This window comes from Furipterus horrens, unplaced genomic scaffold, assembly GCF_987537825.1.
Source record: "Furipterus horrens unplaced genomic scaffold, mFurHor1.1.pri manual_scaffold_6, whole genome shotgun sequence".
Classification (NCBI taxonomy): domain Eukaryota; kingdom Metazoa; phylum Chordata; class Mammalia; order Chiroptera; family Furipteridae; genus Furipterus; species Furipterus horrens.
The window spans coordinates 83,278,551-83,293,507 of NW_028327176.1; the positions used below are offsets into that span (position 1 = coordinate 83,278,551).

The 14,957-nt window shown below is 45.7% G+C and overlaps 1 protein-coding gene across 1 annotated transcript in view; it reads right to left on the reverse strand.

Annotated features, from left to right (window-relative positions):
- LOC150006655 (tyrosine-protein kinase ABL1-like) overlaps positions 1-14,957 on the reverse strand; it is a 36,141-nt gene that overhangs the window by 4,436 nt on the left and 16,748 nt on the right. Inside the window, exons 2-3 of the mRNA XM_090280770.1 lie at positions 2,261-2,420; positions 678-1,116 (exon numbers count right to left, since the gene is read on the reverse strand). Of these exons, the coding sequence (XP_090136896.1) occupies positions 678-1,116; positions 2,261-2,420 (599 nt within the window). The remainder of the gene's footprint in view (positions 1-677; positions 1,117-2,260; positions 2,421-14,957) is intronic.

The window sequence follows — 14,957 nt, forward strand, 5'->3', positions numbered from 1 at the left end:
CATGGGGGAAGACCTAGTTTAGCTATGGGCCCCACGGGGAGACTTAGTTGAGGGAGACGGCGCTTCCGAATAGTGAATAACACTCCTGGATCTCGGCTGGATACATAGAGCCACAGGCCCCAGGTTTTTCCCCCTTCCCAGTCATCTTGCCTGGGGGTGTGGGGCCATAGCTTGAAATGGTTGCAAGCCCCCACAGAGCACTCCCTCGGACTACCGGACAATCAAAAGCAAGGGAGGGATCCGTCTTTTTCCAGGGTGCTAAGGTTACACAGTCCCACTTAGGGCAGAAAAATTCCCTTTGTTCTGGCACTGGGGGGACTCTGATAAGGGGCACATATAGACCTGGACTGATTGTAGTTCCTTTTCCCCCTGTAGGGTCCCGCACCCTGGCCCAGTTACCCTGTTAAGGAGTCCAGTGCCGAGGTGGGCGCCCATAGGACTTGGGGGTCTTTTGGGCCATCCTTGCCCCCAACTACCGGGGTAGAAGTTGCTCCCGAGGAGAGTGCAGAGGTCAAAGGAAAATACTGGGGTTCCCGGGGTACTGATTTGGCTTACTAGTGTCCCATCAGTGGTCCTAGACACTTGCCAGGTGTAGTTGTTTAAACGGTAAGAGTTTCCTATGGCAGAGTCAAGGGAGAGGAGGAGGAGGATTAAGGGGAGCACCGCCGCAGCCGCACCCGAAGGGGGTGGTCGGAGCGCTCTACAGTCCATTCTTCTGAAATTTCGCCCACGTCACTGACCGTCTTGACCTGCGAATAGTGAATCCAACACTTCTTTCCTGCTACTTTTACTGCCGTTGGGGTGCTCAGTACCACCTGGTACGGTCCAGCCCACCGTGGCTCTAACGTTCCAGGGTCCCGTCGCTTGACCCACACGAGATCCCCTTGCTCAGCCAGTGGTCCTTCTGGATTCCCTGCGATTGGAATGGGGCAATTCACCCGAAGGAGGGAGTGCAGGTCTCGAGTGCTCTCTGAAAAAGCCTGTAGGGACTTAAGAAGCTTCTGATTAGTGACAGAAGCAGAAATGTCTAGTCCTAATTTAGGCAAGAGTGGTGGTGGATGACCGAACATAATTTCATAGGGCGTGAACTGCTGGAAATAAGGGGTACAGCGAGCCCTTAAGAGGGCAAACGGAAGGAGTCCTAGCCAGTCTCCGCCAGTTTCTAATTTCAACTTGGTTAATGTTTCCTTAAGGGTCCTATTCATTCTTTCTACCTGTCCTGAACTCTGGGGCCTGTAAATACAATGTAACTTCCATTCAATACTTACTGCTTTGCTGAGTTGTGGGGTGATTTAGCTTATGAAAGTCGGGCCATTATCGGACCCCATGGCTAGAGGGAGGCTGAATCGAGGAATTATTTCCTGTATTAACTTTTTAGTCACTACTAAAGCTGACTCTGACTGAGTGGGGTAAGCCTCTACCCAGCCCAAGCAGGTATCTACTAGGACTAGGAGGTATTTGTACCCTCCCCGTGCTGGCGTCATTTCAGTGAAGTCGATCTCCCATTTCTCTCCGGGAGCATCCCCATGCAGACGGTGGCGAGGGGGTTGGGGGTCCTTGGGGGCTGGATTGACTGCAGCGCACTGGGGAAACCGCCCGCTCGCCTCCTTTGTTTCCTGAAACAACCTGGGAATGAAGTAAGCTGATTGGAGGAGTTCAGCAAGCTTCGTCCCCCCCAGCTGAGTGCTCTGGTGAATTTGCCAGATTAGTTCTTGCCCAAGGGCCTCTGGGACTAGAATGCGAGTGTCTGGGAGGCGTTTCCAACCACCGTGAGTGTCCTGGGCCTGCATTCTGACAGGAATTTCCTGATCCCTGGCTGAATATACCGGGGGCCCGGCAAGCACCCGCGGTGGAACCAGGGGCAGGAGTTTTAGAGGCCCCACTGGTTGTAGGGCCGCCTTTCTGGCCTCTGGGTCTGCGAAGGCATTTCCTTGGGCTTCCGGTGTCTGTGCTGCCTGGTGTCCCTTACAATGAATTACAGCAACCTGCTTTGGCAGCCAAATAGCTGCAAGGAGATCAAGGATTTCTTGGGCGTTCCTTATGTTTTCCCTCTGAAGTTAGGAGTCCTCTTTCCTGATATATGCTCCCATGGACGTGTACTGTAGCAAAGGCATATCGGCTGTCTGTGTAGATATTTACCCGCTTTCCCTTTGCCCAGTGAAGCGCTTGTGTTAACGCAATGAGTTCAGCTCTCTGGGCAGATGAGCCAGGCCCCAGAGCTTGGGCCCAGATGACAGTGTCGCTTGTTACAACAGCTGACCCAGCATACTGGACTCCTTCTTGGACGAAGCTGCTGCCGCTGTCAGTGTACAGGACCGCATCAGGATTAGTCAGAGGGAGGTCTGTGAGGTCCTCTCCGTAGTTGGTGAGGGCAGTGAGTACATTAACACAGTCGTGGAGAGGTTGGTGTGGGTCATCATCTGGGAGGAGAGTAGCAGGGTTTAGGGCCATTGACTGTAGGAACTTGACATGGTCTGGATCGAGGAGCAGAACTTGATATTGTACAATGTGTGCATTGGAGAGCCATCTCTCAGGGGGACTTCTCAATAAAGTCTCTACGGCATGTGATGTGATGACCTGTAGCTCCTGTCCAAACGTTAGCTTCGTAGCTTCTTTTACTAGCTGTGCTGTGGCAGCTATAGCTGTAGACAGTTGGGCCACCCAGCGGCTATTGGGTCTAGCCGCTTAGAAAGATAAGCTATGGGTTGCTTCCAAGGTTCTAGGCACTGCGTGAGAATCCCTATTTCGCTATACCCCTATTTTCTGCCACATATAACTGGAAGGGCCTGTCAAGCCTTGGTAGCGCCAGGGCAGGCGTGGTGACGAGCTCTTCCTTTAGCGCCTGAAATGCCCCTTCCTCTGCCTCAGTCCATACTAAGGCCTCTTTTGTTTCCCCTGTGCAGGCATAAAGAGGCTTAGCTAGTTCTGCAAATCCTAAAATCCATAGGCAGCAATAGCCGACGGCCCCGAGAAACTCACGAACTTGGCGCTTGGTAGTGGGGGCCGGGATCTGTAAAATGGCCTGGATTCTTCTAGGGGACAGGGTCCGGCTGCCTTCCTTTAATGTATACCCTAGGTAAGTGACTTCTTTCTGGCATAACTGGGCCTTTTTAGCTGACACCCTGTACCCCAGATGGGCTAGTAATTTTAGTAATGCTTCCGTTGCTTCCAGGCAATTAGCTAGGTCCTCGGCCGCCAATAAGATGTCATCTACATATTGAAGGACTGTAATGTGTGGATTGTCCTCTCGGAAGGGGGCAAGATCCCTGCTGAGCGCTTCATCAAAGAGGGTTGGAAAGTTTTTAAAACCCTGAGGCAAACGAGTCCATGTTAATTGACCTGATTCCCCAGTGTCTGGGTCAGTTCATTCAAATGCAAAGAGGGGCTGACTGACTGGAGCCAGGGGTATAGAGAAAAAAGGCATCCTTTAAGTCTAAAACCAAATATACCATCCGATCCGGAGGCAAAAGGCTGAGAAGAGTATAAGGGTTGGGCACCGTAGGATGGACAGTTTCAACCCGTTTATTGACTTCCCTCAGATCTTGTACTGGGCGGTAGTCCTCAGTGCGTGGCTTCTGAACTGGGAGGAGTGGGGTGTTCCATGCCTATTTGCAGGCCTTTAGGATACCGGCTTCCCACAGGCGCCGAATATGAACCGCAACTCACTGCCGGGCCTTTATTGGCATAGGATATTGCCTCTGCCTGCACGGCACCGCATTCCCTAAAAGAGTTACAACAACTGCTGGGACATGAACTGCCAGGCCAGGGGTCGGGGGTGGGGTTGTTCTCAGCCCAAACTGTTGGTATGTCTTGTTGCCACTGAGCCAGGAGGTCCTTTTCTGCCATATCTAGAATGTTCTTGCCCTCCTTTCTGAGGTAAAGTTTGAAGTCTGACTACTTGATTCTGGGCAGGTTTTTGTTGCTTGATGGCATGGGGGCAAGGAAGAGTTCCCATGGGTTTGTGTCCACCCTTGATCTTGGACCCAAGAGTTGCTTTCCCTCGTCTGTATGTACATAGATTCATACAACATATGGGGGTATGAGAACTACTCTAATAAGAATACCTCTGGGGTTCAGATTATTTCCTCAGAGTCACTGTGGACCTGGGAATCCGTACTTCCACCAGAGAGATACCTCTGACAGTTGTCGACTAGTTTCAACAGTTCTCCTTTCATTGCTCATGTTTGTTTTGTTGAAAAAGAATCAGAGCTAGTCAGTAGTTAAGCAGTAAGGGTGGCTTTTGTTCAGGACTCCGTCGTCGTCGGCAGCCGTCCGTCTCGAGAGACGATGGTGTAGCTTCTTAAGAGTCTATCTGCACCGCCGAGAATGGCTGTGCAGTCCGACTCGGGAGTGACACGGTATCTGTCTCCTCCCGTGTTGAATCGACATCTTGCGATGACGCTGGAGTGTCCTCTCCAGTGAAGCTGAAGCTACAGAGCCTGGGCAGGGTGATATGGAGGGTCTGCTGTTGCCCATGCAGCAGAACCCCCCTCTCTTCGCAGCTGAAGGGTCCAAGGGAAAGACGGAGTCAATACAGCTTGGCTTCAGGTGCGCCGCAGGAGTTGCCGGTGTTGACTACAACGTCAAACCGCCTTAGGGACTCCAGCTCCGGATTTTCTGTCGGGGTTTACTCCCTTAGCCTTTCCCCTGAAGAGGTATGCCGCAAGGCAGCGGAGGTTTTTTGGAGTCAGAGTTTTCCTTCTCTGATGTGCCCTGACTGGAAGATCGAACCAGCGACACTTGTTCAGGACTATTGCAAAGCAGAAAAGACACCTCGGTATATAGCACTAAACTCAGTTCTGAGAACAGGCTGGGCAAATGAGAATTAATAGCCAAGGAACAGCGAGGAGTTGGTGGATGGAAAGTTACTAAGTATCAGAGGTAAGGGTATGAGGAGGACCCTGCTTAAAACATTCTAATACGATTTTTGCTGAAGGCAGCCAGGGTGATCAGACATCACCTGGGGGAAGAGGGGGTGGCGGAAGATGAGGAAACCTATCAGATATTGAGGGCGATTAGATATGAAGGACACAAGACTCTTGCTAAACTGATTAAGCAGGATTCTTGCTAAAACTGGAAAATGCAGAGACAAATGTGGAAGCTAAAAGTCATGGCCTAGTTGAAAAGAGCCAGGGAAGCCTGAGCAGAGTTTGGTCAAGGAGAGAATCTTGGTCAGTTTGTTCCATTTTCCATCAGGTTGGCTGGGGTGAGTGCTGGAGGAGTTGCGGCGGGCAACTTTCATGGAGCTGGTATGTGTTCCCCCAATACTCTATTGAAGAAGCCCATCTTATATATTTTCTAGTTTTTCTTAAGTAGGTAAAACCTTCAGTTACTGCTGAAGACAATTAATGTGTTTTTGCTTGTTCTGTGTACATCTCTCCTTTTTTTAGAATTTATAGACCATGAAATGGCATTACAATTTTTTCAGATTTATAATTTTTCTATTGATATTTTTCTGTTAGCCTTTGACACATGTGTTTTGCATTTTCCCATGAGTCAAACATGGCTATTTTTCCTTTAATAACCTCTGTGTTTCTTATCTTGGTTAGGTGTTCCCTCTACTTTTTGTCTTATGGGTTTTCTAAAATGTGAAGTCATGATCCCCACCAGCTGCCAATTCCCAAGTCAGTTACCTGCCCATTAATCATAACTAAGATGACTTAACAAGAGTACAGACTTCCAGCCAAGATGGAGGCCTAGACAGACATGCTGGGTCTCCCTATACAACTAAGAAGGAATACAAGTACCTCAAAACTAGAAACAACCAGAAGTTCCAGAAAATCAAGCTGCACGGAAGTCCAGCAAAAAAAGGTATAAAGAAGAAACACTCATCCAGAAGGGTAGGAGGGGCAGAGCTGAGATGGAGAGGCTGCAGTGTGCTGGTGGCAGCAGTGGCAGTGGCAGGTCGACAGAAAGCGCAGTTACACATTTTTAAAAGTCAGGAGGGACACCTGGGGAGCGTTCCCAGCTCCTCACCAGACCGTGTAGCTCACGGTCCCAGCGCCAGAGAAAATCAAGCCTCATTGCTTCTGACTGTGCAAACCAGTGGGGGTTGGTGGAGGAAGAAACTGTCAGTCTCTCAGCAGAGTCCGCTTGTTTAAAGGCCCCCCATGGTCCTAGAACATCTGCAGATCCACCCACTGTTGGAACAACAGCCAGGGCAACAGCTAGAGAGGCACCAGCCCCATACAGAAGTGGGAGAAGTGCCTGGAAAAGGGGCGAGTGCTGAGCAAGTGGCACTGTTCCCTCTCAGACCCTTTCTCCACATACAACGCCACAACATGGTGAAACATGTCACCCTGTACTGACGAATACCTGAGGCTCTGCCCCTTAAACGTAACAGGAGCGACAGCTCTACCTAAGACACAGAGGCAAACAAACAGAGGAGCCTGTCAAGATGAGGAGACAGAGAAGTATGGCCCAAAAGTGGGAACGGATCCAGGTTCCAGTGGGAGAACTAAGCGATGAGGAGATAGCCAACCTAACAGATAAGGGGATAGCCAACTGAACAATGCAGAATTCAAAAGACTGATAATAAAGATGCTCACAGGCTTGACAGATATGCTTGAGTATGGCAAATGCATGAGGGAAGAAGTGAAGGCTATGCTAAGTGAAACGAAGGAAAATCCACACAAAACCAATGGGGAAGGGGAGGAAACCGTGATTCAAATCAGTGATTTGGAACATAAGAAAGAAAAAAAAGGGTCAACAAGTACAGAATGAGCAAACAAGAATCGAAAAAAAATGAGGAGAGGCTTAGGAACCTCTGGGACAACTTTAAATGTGCCAACATCTGAATCATAGGGGTGCCGGAAGGAGAAGAGGAAGAGCAAGAAATTGAAAACTTATGTGGAAAAGTAATGGAGGAAAACTCCCCAAATTCGGCGAAGGAATAGACATACTAGTCCAGGAAGCAGAGAGAGTCCCGAGTGAGTTGGACCCAGAGCAGACCACACCAAGACACATCGTGATTAAAATGCCAAAGGTGAAGAAAGATAAAGAGAGAATCTTAAAAGCAGCAAGAAAAAAGCAGAGAGTTTCCTACAAAGGAGTGCCTAAAAGACTATCAGCTGATTTCTCAAAAGAAACTACAGTCAAGAAGGGACTGGCAAGAAGTATACAATGTGATGAAAAGCAAGGACCTACAAACAAGATTACTCTATCCAGCAAAGCTATCATTTAGAATGGAAGGGCAGATGAAGTGCTTCCCAGACAAGGTAAAGCTAAAAGAGTTTATCATCACCAAGCCATTATTATATGAAATGTTAAAGGGACTTATTTAAGAAAAAGAAGATCAAAACTATGAACATTAAAATGACAACATACTCACAACTATCAACAACTGAATTTAAAAAACAAAAACAAAATCCAACTAAGCAAACCAGAATAGGAACAGAATCCTAGGTATAGGGATCGTTTGGAGGGTTATCAGCTGGAAGGGGGAAGGGAGAGAAATTGGGAAATGGTGCAGGGATTAAGAAGCATAATTGACTGGTACAAAATAGACAGGGGGAAGTTAAGAATCATATAGGAAAGGGTGAAAGAACATATATGCATGACCCATGGACATGAACTAAGGGGGGTGGGATTGCTAGAGGGAAGCGGGGTACTGGGCCAAGGGGAGCAAAGGGGAAAAAATTGGAACTACTGTAACAACATAATCAATAAAATATACTTAAAAACAGAAACAAAAAACAAGAGTACGATAGCCCTCCCCACACTGGGCCCCAGTTTACAGGGCCTCCTGTCGGCTGTCAGGGTCCCACCCTCATGCCAACCTACCAGGTAGCCATTTCCCTGAATATAGCCAAGGCAGAGAATCAGGTGATGTGTGCCACTGATTCACAGACCCTGACCAGGATTCCTGAGCCTCTCTCTATGGTCCAGGTGACCATTTCTGCAGCACAAGGAGACCATCACACACATGGCCTCTGGCCCATCATTTGTTGACCTGTCCAAGCAACAACTGCCCCTTCACCCACTAACTAGCAAGAAAGAGAGACTGAAATTGCCCTTTTTTGAGCTTCAGGCAGATGAGAAGTCCACATTTACCTGCTTTCATGAGCAACAAGAGTGGACTTGGAGCTCTGGCTGCTGTGGCTCAGGCCTGCGAGCCAAGTGTCACTGGTTCGATTCCCAGTCAGGGTACATGACTAGGTTGCACGTTAGGTCCCCAGTTGGGGGCGTGTGAGAGGCAACCACACAGGGATCTTTCTTTCCCTCTCTTTCTCCTTTCCCCTCTCTCTAAAAAATACATAAAATAAAATAAATAAACAAATTAATAAATTATTTTTTAAAAAAACAGTAAAAAAAAAAAAAAAAAGGAGTGGACTTGGATGCCAGAAAGTAAGACTAGCCAAGAATAGAGGGCTAGGGGGTGGGATTCTAGTTAGACACTGAGACCCAAGCCTCCCTGTATTGTCGATAGCTCCAAACTTCCTCAGAGTTGCCACCTTTCCACCTCATCCTACTCTATGCATAAGGAGAAACAACCCTGTAACGACCTGTAGACTTTCTCCTTTCACTTTTCTCCTCCTGGGCTCTGTTCACTCTCTTCTTCCTCTTCCTCTTTCTCTTCCTGTTGGGGCAGAGAGAAGGAAATGGATTTCTGTAGTTCACTTCAGTATTCTTTGAGCCTAGCTGTCCAAGGCTTGCTGGGATGGGGAATGAGTAGGAAGGAAGTAGAGTGATTTGCTGTTTGAAATTGTCACTCTATCTCTCTTAGCTATGTTGAGAACCCAGAAAATGTATTGCCTTTGCTCCTGAACTTCCTCAGAGTCCTCTCTTTGTATACAGGGTCTTTGCTGGATTGTTTTCCACTGATGCTCTCTATCCCCCAAGACTCTATGTAAATGTTGTCCTTACCTGTTGGCCAAATGACTTTTGACCAGCTCTCTCTATTTCTCTTTTTGAGCTCTGTGGCATGCTGTATTTTCCTGGAAGGTGGTTTCTCTGTTGTGATCCACATCTGTCCCCAGGTGAGAGGGAAGAGGCATTTACCTCTCCACGGGTATGAGGAGACACATGAATTCCAGAAATAAAGACATCATGATGGGCCAAAGCAGGAAGTTTCCCTCACCTTAGCCCCTGCCCCCTCCCGCAGTAACAAGAGAGATATCAAGCCCAAACGTCACATACTTTATCATTCTACTTATATGCCACTTTTGAAATGACAGATTTATAGAAATAGAGTACAGTATTCCCTCACTTGTCGTGGGTATTACGTTCTAGACACACACACACACACACACACACACACACACACACACACACACCACGATAGGTGAAAATCCACGAAGTAGGAACTTTACATTTATTTTAGTATTTATATATATTTTAAGGCTTTATGAACCCTTCCCACACACTTATAAACCGTTCCCAGTCCCTTATTAACCTTTCCCACTCCCTTATTAGCCTTTTCCACACGTTTATAAACACTAGTTATGTTCTTAAACATATTCTACACTCTTAAACCTATGTAACTTTAACAACATATGTATACAGTACCGCAAAGTCCCACAATATAGGGAAAAATCCGCGATAAATAATTAAATATAATATTTTTAAAAATCCCGCGATACAGTGAGGCCACGATAAGTGAACCGCGATATAGAGAGGGACTACTGTACAAATAACAGATTAATGGTTGCCAAATTTTAAGGTGAATGCAGAACCTAAAGGGAAGTGATTGTGAATATAAAAAGGCAACCCATGCCCTGATCATTGTGGCTCAGTTGGTTGAGCATTCTTCCATGAAGTGAAAGGTCACTGGTTTGATTCTAGTCAGGGCACATGCCTGGGTTGCGAGCATGGATGAAAACTCATCAGTGTTTCTCTCTCATGTTGATGTTTCTCTCCCTCTCTTTCTTTCTCCCTTCCCCTCTCTCTAAAAATAAATACATAAAATCTTTAAAAAGTAAAATAAAAATAAAAAATAAAAAGGCAACCCATTGGATCCTTGTGATGATGGAAATGTGTATCCTGAACTGTATCAAGGTAGTATTCTGGTCTGAATCTAACCCCATTTTGTACTGGGGGAACCTGGATAAAAGGGCACATGGGATCGTTCTGTATTATTTCTTACAGCAGCATGGAAATGTAAAATTATTTTGAAATAAAAAGTTCAATCAAATATTAAAAGGGTGAAAAGGGATATACAGTGTTCAGTATATAGAAAGGCAAACATCAATATCAAATAGGGCTTGTTCCAGGCCCTGAAGGCTGATTCAATATTGAAGAATGAATGTAATTCACTACATTAACATACAAGAACAAAACAATATTGCTATCTCAATAGATTGCGGAAAAGAATAGGACAGAATTCAACATCCAATTGTCCTGTGTACTCTCACTGCAGCAGGAACAGAAGGGAATTTCATAATCTAATCAAGTGCATTTAAATAAAGCTTACAGCTAGCAGCACCTTTCATGGTAAAAGACAGCTTCCCCCTGAGAGCTGGCACTCGACAAGGATGCTCTCTGTACACCAAGCGAAGGATGCTTCTGGTGTGGCCCAGGAGTGCCAGGGGAGAAGATGACCACTAAAAGAACTCTTACAGGGACTGTGAGCTACAGAATTGTCTATAAGGCCGCCATTCAGAGGAAACGCAGGAATCCCAGCCAGGATACAATGCTCAGTGCTCTTGAAGCCATCCTAGAACACTCAGCCAATCAGAATCCTCCCTGACACAAGCGCGGTCACGTGGGCTAACAGCGCACGTGCTTTATTGTCCTGGTGCAGGAGTGCCGGTACAGGCTGTGGGCAGCAGGTCCTAGGGGGCCCCGGAACTTCTGCTCAGTAGGGTGTGGTGGTCCTGCCTTCTGGGGTCCTGCCCCTCTGAGAGCCTGTGGGGATCTTGCCACCTGGAGCTTGCAGTTAACCTGCTTTGGGTGAGTTACTGTTTAGCAGTTGTAGCTTGACCTAGGAGCCTTTCTTCTCATATTCTCTGCTCGTTTTTTGTTTGTTTGTTTGTTTTTGTTTTTGTTTGGGGGGGGTGTCGTTCGATATTTTCTTAAATTGATTTGAAGACTTTAAAAAATTATTTTCTATAAAGTAATAATTTGTAGGCTCGTTTATCTTGTAGATGCATACTTGTTTCCTAGTCCAACCTTGTTTCATTACATTTTCTATTTTGTTCTTGCTCGTTCACAGTAATAATTTGATTTTATATATTGAAATTCATTTATTTACTAATTGCAATAGTTTTGGATTATGGTTGATTTTCCATATATATGGAAGTGTCTTAATAATAATAATAACGATTTTAAAAGTTGATCCTATGCATTTTTACTTCTTTTTTCCTGCTTTATTTCCCTGACTATACCTTCAGTATAGTATTGAATAAAAATAGTAAAAGCTGGCAACCTTTTGTGTCTCCACTTCCAGGGAAACAGCTTTTAAAAATTGTAGATCAGTTACAGTGCTTGTTTTATAGTCATTTTAGAGGAACAGTCAAATGAGGAAGTTGCCTTCTTTTATGACTTTGCTTAGAGTTGTTTTTATGCCTAGGTGTTGAGTTTTATTAAACACGTTTTTACAATTTATTCTAACTGTACATATGATTTCTCTCCTTGTGTTTTCCTGTTAATGGAATGTTTTACATGATTTCTTATTGAATTTTAACTACCCTTGCATGTTTTTGTATGTTCCACTTGGTATTGATCTATTCTGTTTTCCTATATGACTTAATTCATGCAATATTTTGGTTAGAACATCTGTATCTTTGTTATGAAAGCCATGCTCTCCGCTTTGCTTGTTTTCTAATGTCCTGGTGGGAGTGTAGTGTCAGGGTAATAGTGACCTCACTAAAGAAACTTTCAAAGTTCCCTGTTTTTTTCCACATTAGGTAAACCTGGGACATTTAGCTGTTTTTCTTATTTTTAATTGTTTGGGGTATTTCATAATTCCAGGCTTAAAGTTTTGAATGTGGAAAATTTTTTTGTTGTTTTTATTGGTTAGTTGGTTTGACTTTTTAAGAAGTGATTTAACTTATTTAGTAGATACATGAGTTTTCCTTAAATTTTATGTTATTTTTGTCAGTTTGGTACACTAGTTTTTATAACCTGGTGAATTTTGACCTCTATCATCTAATTTTGTCCTAATTATTTTACAAAATTCTGTAAAGGATCTTGTTAAGGTTTACGCACTTTGTAAAGAAAATGTCTTGTGATTTTTGATACTGGTTATTTGTGTTTCTTCTCTTGTTCTTTTCCTGAATCAGTTTTGCTAGTGGCTTATTAGCTTTATTAATAATATAATTTTTAAACTTTTAGCCAAATTTTTTTGTTGTATTTTTTTCCTCTTTCATTTTGCTTATTTTTATTGTTGCCTTTACTCTGTTTTTTTTTCAGTTTTTTTTTTTTTTAAATTCTTGACATGGAAGCTGAGATGATGGATTTTTCTGTGTTTCTTCCATTCTAGTGCATTCATCTAAGGCTCTACATAATTTCCTTCTAAGCACAGAATTAGCTGGCATCTCTTGTCTTTCCTACTGTATTTCTGAACCCTGGACCTGCAAGCCATGTGTGTGCCACAGTGTCTCCGGCCATGTCTCTTTCCATTGCTGTCCAGCCATCTCCATTATTCTCCATCAACATCAACACTGGCCTTCATCTGACTAGATTCAAGCTTCCTTATTTTCATCCCACCCTCACTCTCAGACAAGGCTGAGCTCCTGCTCCTGGTCACCCCCTCCTTCTCTCCTCTCCCTTCCCCTATCATGTCTTCACTCTTTGTTCTGCTTCCAGGTCAATACATGGACACACACCCCTTTCCTGTCAGTCTTCACCCAGCTCCCCTCCATCACCATTTTAGGCACTTTCCATAGCCCCTGCCCTTGCCCTCCCTTAATCTCTCTTTCCACCATTCTCCAATGAAGCTGGGCTCTTCATCACATTGGTCGCCTTCTTCTCTGTCAGCCTCTAACCATTTCTTCAGCTCTCACCACTGTGGTCCATCTCTGCCACTGTCTGCAGCCCAGCTCTTGGGTGCCAGTTACTGTGGGACCTTGGGCGGGGCTCAGCCCTTCCTGATATCTCCACTCTGCCCTGGTGGAGTAGTTTCCACTCTTAGCCCCTCTCCTCACCCTCTCTGCTGTTCTCTCTAGCCACTCCAGTCTTCCAGGGCCTGTCTTTCCCCTGGGACCCGAGCCAGGTACCCAGAGAGGCAGCTCTGGGTACCTGCCAGATGCAGAGGCAGAAAGCTCCTCACCCAGGAGGTGGGCAGTCCGTGCTTTTCTGAGTGAGGGGAGGCCGTTTGGTAGGCCTGAGAGCCCTCATGTTTCCTTTGGGGTTCACAGCATTAGCAGTGTTTTCTGTGAGAAACACTGTGCCTTGTGGTGTGAGTGGCCAGTCTATTTTTCCAGCTCATCTTTTGTCTTTTTCACTTTGATAATGGTGCAGCGTTTGTCTTATGGCTGTTTTTTGTTTGTTTGTTTGTTTTGTTTTTAAAGTAGTCATATTTATTAATGAGTTTTTTTCTGCATGGCCCCTCATTTTATGACATACTTAGAAAGGCCTCTTCTATTCTGATAATATAATATTTTATATTCTTAGATTATTTCTATAATTGTTTTTTAAATGGCCGTTGATCCAGCTGAAGTGTGTGTGTATGAGAGAGAGAGAGAGGGGAGAGGACAGAGAGAGAAAGAGTCCACAAACCTCTAAACCTCTGGGGCACCTAGCACAGGATCAGCTGTTGCTCCCCAGTTCCTGACCCGGCCTCTCCATTGAAGACCTGTGCAGGGACCTGGCTTTTCTTCTCTGGGGGGAGGGTTGACTCGGAAAAAAACAGGCCAGGAGGTGATGGTGCCATCTCCTTCCCCTCCCCTCCAGCCCCTCTGTTGGCCTCAGGCCCTAGACATTGGCCTTTTATACCCACCATGTGCTCCCTGGCTCTAGGCAGGTCACAACAGAGTCCCCAAGATGTCACCCCTAATGACTCCATCCCTGGAGGACACCTCGATATTCCTCTCCTGAGTTGCTGTGCAGAAAGACCTGTCCCATGATTCTCCCTCCCTCCCAGAGCCCCTGCTTCCTTTTCCCCCACCTCAGAGCCTTTGGTTTAACAGATTGAACAATTGAGTGTGGGAACATAGACCTGCTCATGAGAAAACCTGAACTACATAAGGGGCAGCCTCCAGTCTACTCTCAGGAACTTGGGGAAGGGGAGCAAATAAGAGCCCATGATCATTCCTTCTGCTCTCTCTCAAAACTGTAGCTTCCTTTCCTGGCTGAAGCCCTGCCCTGGGTTTCCACAGTGACAGTAAAAATGCCTCAGATCTAGGGATACACCAGCTCCTTTTACTTTAATAGCTTCTCCTGTCTGATAGCTGGTCACCTAGAACCCACAGAGGGAGACCCAGGGATTTGGCCCCACGTGCACACTGACAGGAGCTCGGTTTCCTCAGGACCCACCAGAGAAATGTCACCGAGGGAGGAAATCAGATGCAGTAAAAGCAAGAAAAAGTGGGGAGAAGCTTCTCGTGCATGAACTGCTGGAGGTGATGGCAGGGGGGACAAGAGGTTGTCAGTCTTCAGAGGACACAGTGGAAGAAGGCTTTGATGTGGAATATTGTTGATTTTTAGTTAGTTCTTTGTGTAGTGTCAGATAGTGTCCTGTGTTGTGTGTGTTTGTTTATTTGTTTGATTTTGCATTTGGCCCTCCAGTGTTCCAGCACCGTTTATGCAGATTCATTTCAGGGCCCTGTGCCACTCCATAGATCCGTGTGTCTGTTTTTATGCCAATACTGCACTGTTTTGGTTACTGTAACTTTGTAATATAGTTTGAATTCAGAGAGTATCATGCCTCCAGCATTGTTCTTTCTCAAGATTGCTTTGGCTATTCAAGGCCCTTTGTAATTCCATACAAATGTCAGGATTATTTGGTCCATTTCTGTGAAAATGCCATTAAATTTTGACAGGATTGCATTGAATCTGTGGATTCCTTTGGGTAGAAT